Source organism: Olea europaea, unplaced genomic scaffold, assembly GCF_002742605.1.
Source record: "Olea europaea var. sylvestris unplaced genomic scaffold, O_europaea_v1 scaffold3696, whole genome shotgun sequence".
Classification (NCBI taxonomy): domain Eukaryota; kingdom Viridiplantae; phylum Streptophyta; class Magnoliopsida; order Lamiales; family Oleaceae; genus Olea; species Olea europaea.
Window position 1 is genome coordinate 8,196 of NW_019256261.1, and position 4,419 is coordinate 12,614.

The 4,419-nt window shown below is 37.5% G+C and overlaps 1 protein-coding gene across 1 annotated transcript; it reads left to right on the forward strand.

The window, feature by feature from the left end:
• Positions 1 to 546: 546 nt before the first annotated feature.
• On the forward strand, positions 547 to 2,394 carry LOC111386715 (uncharacterized mitochondrial protein AtMg00860-like; the record flags this gene model as incomplete). The annotated part of the gene is made up of 4 exons (XM_023011180.1): positions 547 to 628; positions 671 to 846; positions 1,552 to 1,639; positions 2,165 to 2,394. Coding segments are annotated over 4 exons (576 nt in total), but the record flags the coding sequence as incomplete, so codon positions are not given.
• Between the last annotated feature and the right edge of the window lie 2,025 nt (positions 2,395 to 4,419).

Sequence of the window (4,419 nt, forward strand, 5' to 3'; positions counted from 1 at the left end):
ATCTGGTATTCCACCAAATAGGCAAGTGGAATTCACTATAGACCTAATTCTCAGAGCGGCACCAGTGTCAAAAGCCCCATACCGAATGGTCCCGAAGGAACTACAAGAGTTAAAGAAGCAGTTGCAAGAACTCCTAGATATGGGCTTTATACGACCAAGTGTATCTCCATGGGGTGCGCCGGTGTTGTTCGTGAAGAAAAAGGATGGAAGCATGAGGATGTGCATCGATTATAGGGAGTTAAATCGATTAACTATCAAGAATAAGTACCTACTCCCAAGAATCGAGGATCTGTTAGATCAACTGAAAGGAGCTAAGGATTTTCCAAGATCAACTTACGATCGAGATACCATTAATTGAAAGTAAAGTCAAAGGATACACCTAAGACAGCTTTCAGAACTCGTTATGGACACTATGAGTTTATAGTGATGCCGTTTGGGCTAACCAATGCACCTGCAGTGTTCATGGACCTGATGAATCGTGTATTTCATCAGTTGTTGGATAAATTTGTCATAGTCTTCATTGATGACATTCTGATATATTTCAAGAGTAAGGAGCAACATGAAGAGAACCTAAGAATAGCATTAGAGGTATTACATAAGGAGAAGCTATATGCCAAATTCAAGAAATGTGAGTTCTAGCTTGAACGAGTTGGATTTCTTGGACATATAGTCACTGCCCAAGGGATTGAGGTAGATCTAGTGAAAGTGGAAGCAATAACCAACTGGAAAGCACTAACTAATGCTGGCGAGGTACGGAGCTTTCTAGGATTAGCAGGATATTATCAGAGATTCATGGAAGGATTCTCCAAAATAACTGGATCAATGATGCAGCTTACAAGAAATGGAGTAAAATTCCAATGGATGGATAAATGTGAACAAAGTTTCCAAGAACTTAAATAGAGGTTGATATCAGCACCCGTGTTAACAATACCTGAGGGTACGGAAGAGTTTGTTATATACAGTGATGCATCTAAGCAAGGATTGGGATGTGCACTGATGTAGAATAGAAAAGTGATTACCTATGCATCAAGACAATTGAAAAAACATGAGCAGAACTACCCGACGCATGATTTAGAACTTGCGGCGGTAGTACACGCCTTGAAGATATGGCGATACTACTTGTATGGAGGGAAGTACGATATCTACATAGATCACAATAGTCTCAAATATTTATTGACACAGAAGGAATTGAATATATGACAAAGATGATGGTTGGAATTGTGAATGATTATGATTGCACTATTCATTACCATCCAGATAAGGCTAATGTTGTGGCCGATGCCAAGTAGAAAATCAATGGGATAGTTGGCGTCACTACCCACTTTTCAAACGGAGTTAGTCAAGGACTTGGAAAAGTTACAGATCGAAGTGGTTACCATACCAGGACAAGTCACTGCTCATTTTGCAACTTTGATAATTCGACCTACTCTTAGAGATCGAATTATAGAGACACAAGGTAATGACCCATTCTTGTTGAAGATCAAGAATGAAATTGGTACTGATAAGAAAAAAGATTTTGGAATAGCTTCGGATCAAGTACTGATGTTTAAGGGGAGAATTTGGGTGCCTAAAGATGAAGTCTTGAGAAACGAGATATTGAAAGAGGCCCATTCTACCCCGTACACTTCACATCCCGATGGTACGAAAATGTATTGAGACTTTCGAGATACATTTTGATGGAGAAATATGAAAATAATTATAGGGTTGTACGTGGAAAAGTACATGGTATGTCAACAGGTTAAGGCAGAACACCAAAGATCAGCTGGATTGTTAAATCCACTAGACATACCCGAATGGAAATGGGAAAATATCACAATGGACTTTATGGTTGGAGTCCCAAAGTCAGCAAGAGAAAACAACGCTATATGGGTAATAGTGGATCGATTAACAAAGTAAGCTCATTTTCTTCCAATGAAAATGACATTCAGTTTAGACCAATTGGCACAGTTGTACATTAAGGAGGTTATGAGATTATACGGCGTACCTGTGTCCATTGTGTCTAACAGAGACCCAAGGTTCGTGTCCAAATTTTGGAAAAGTCTACAAGGAGCTATGGAAATGAAGCTAAACTTTAGTACTACATATCACCCTCAGTCCAATGGTCAATCTGAAAGGACCATCCAAACTTTGGAAGACATGTTGAGAGCATGTGTTTTGGATCTAGGGGGTAGTTGGGAGTCATACATACCCCTACTAGAATTCGTATATAATAATAGCTTCCAAGCAACTATTGGGATGGCACTGTATGAAGCTCTCTATGGTAGAAGATGTAGGTCCCCTGTTCATTGGTATGAAGTCGAGGAGAAGAGAGTTTTGGGACCAGAAATAATTGAAAGGATAGTTGAAGCAATCGATAAGATCCGTGCAAGGATAAAGGTAGCACAGGATCGATAGAAGAGCTATGCGGATACAAGGAGGAAGGATTTAGAATTCAAAGTTGGAGAAAAAGTGTTTCTGAAAGTAGCACCGATGAAAGGTGTACTTAGGTTTGGCAAGAAAAGAAAGCTACGACCCCGCTATATCGGACCATTCGAGATACTTGATAGGGTCGAAAATGTAGCCTATCAGTTAGCTCTGCCACTTGGGTTATCGACAGTGCACAACGTGTTCCATGTATCAATGATGAAGAAATATGTGCAAGATCCTAATCATGTAGTGAACTATCAGTCCGTGGAAGTACAAAAGGACTTATCCTATGAAGAGGTACCAATTAAGATATTGGATCGAAAGGTGTATAAACTAAAGAACAAAGAAATTCAATTGGTCAAAATACAATGGAATAATCATGAAATAGAATAGGCCACTTGGGAAGGGGAAGAGGAAGAAAAAAACAAGTATCCAACACTATTCGCCCAATCAGAAGGTAAATTTTGAGGACGAAATTTTAATTAAGGGGTGGGGGATGTAGAACCCCAAATAATTTTAAACACCTTAGTGGCACTAAGACATGAATATTGGATGGTTAAAGTATACTTCAAATTTTTAGTCTCATTTGACACCAATTTATAACATAGAAAACATTCAAATTGGAAAATAATATCTAAAGAATAGTTGTAGCTCTTTGAGTTAGCTTTCCAATGCACTTTGAATTACCTCAATTGGATATCGGGAGAAGAAGTTATGATAGAAATACTAAAAGCTGTATAGTATCAACCGAAGTATGCGGAATATGAAAAGTCAAATTCCTACACGATTTTCTAGCACCTTCTTAAACCTATAACTTCCACATAAATGTCACCCGTATTAATGAGTATTAGGCCCTTCACTTGCCCTTAAGTTGTGAGATTTTCACCTATAAGTAGGCCTCAATGCGTGCACATTTTTCACAACAAGACAAAAGCTTCTAAGCATAAAAGAGAGAGTTTTCAAGTCTAAAAAAGAGAAAGGAGAGGGAGAAAAATTAGTTTTTCCTAGAAGTTTAGGTGCTATCAAGAAGTGTTTTCCAAGCATCAATTCTCACCGGTGTGTGTTTTTTTTGAAACATCAAAGGAGTGCATTTTTCAACAAGGTTCAAAGCATCAATCAAGGTAGGTAGAAGTGCAAAGTGTTAATTCGCGTTAAGTTATAAGTTTCTAGCAAATGAAGATTTATGTTAATGTTTGTATGTCTAATGGTACCTCGGTACGGCATACACTTCCATGTCTAATGGTACCTCCGGGTACGGCATCTACTTTCGATCGAGGCGTCGTGTTAAGTCATGACTCTACGTGTTTGAAATTCAACCGAAAATCCTACTATGAAAAGGTTTCTAAAGTTACAGCTTTGAAATGTATAGCTTGATCATGAATGCACCAATGATATCTATTGAGTTTTTTTAACTCACGGGTTTAACCCCTTCTCTACAGATTGATATGATTCTACCTTGGGTCTGGATGATGGAAAAGATGGAAAGTGGTGCAACAAGCCCATGGAAAAACCCGGTGAACTAGTTATTTAGATTTATTTTTGTGAACGTTTTCAATGTTATTTCTTTAAAGTATTTGAATAACGCTAAACGGGAGAACAAGTTGTGTTTTTTTCAAATAAATCACATTCCGTTATTTTTTATTCAGTGTTTTATTTAAAGTATTCGAAAGGTTGTTGTTAAAATTATCATTGTAAAAATTAAGCTCCCACTAAAACATATTCTCCTATGACTAAACCACCGATTAGTTAAGTAAAGTAACTAGCGTTCAGTTTAAATTTCAAACAGTTTTTCCCATCCAATTGAAACTTGACAACAATGCAAGAGTCAAAAAACGTGTCAAAAATCAGTGTACAAATAGCAAAGTTCAATCGGTAAGAACCTTGCTATATGTACACTATAGTGTACACTTTAGTTTAAACTTTGCCACGTGATATTACACTGCTGAACAATTTAAATTTCAAATCATTTTCACATCTAATTGACACTTAACAACAATGCAAGTGTCAAAAACT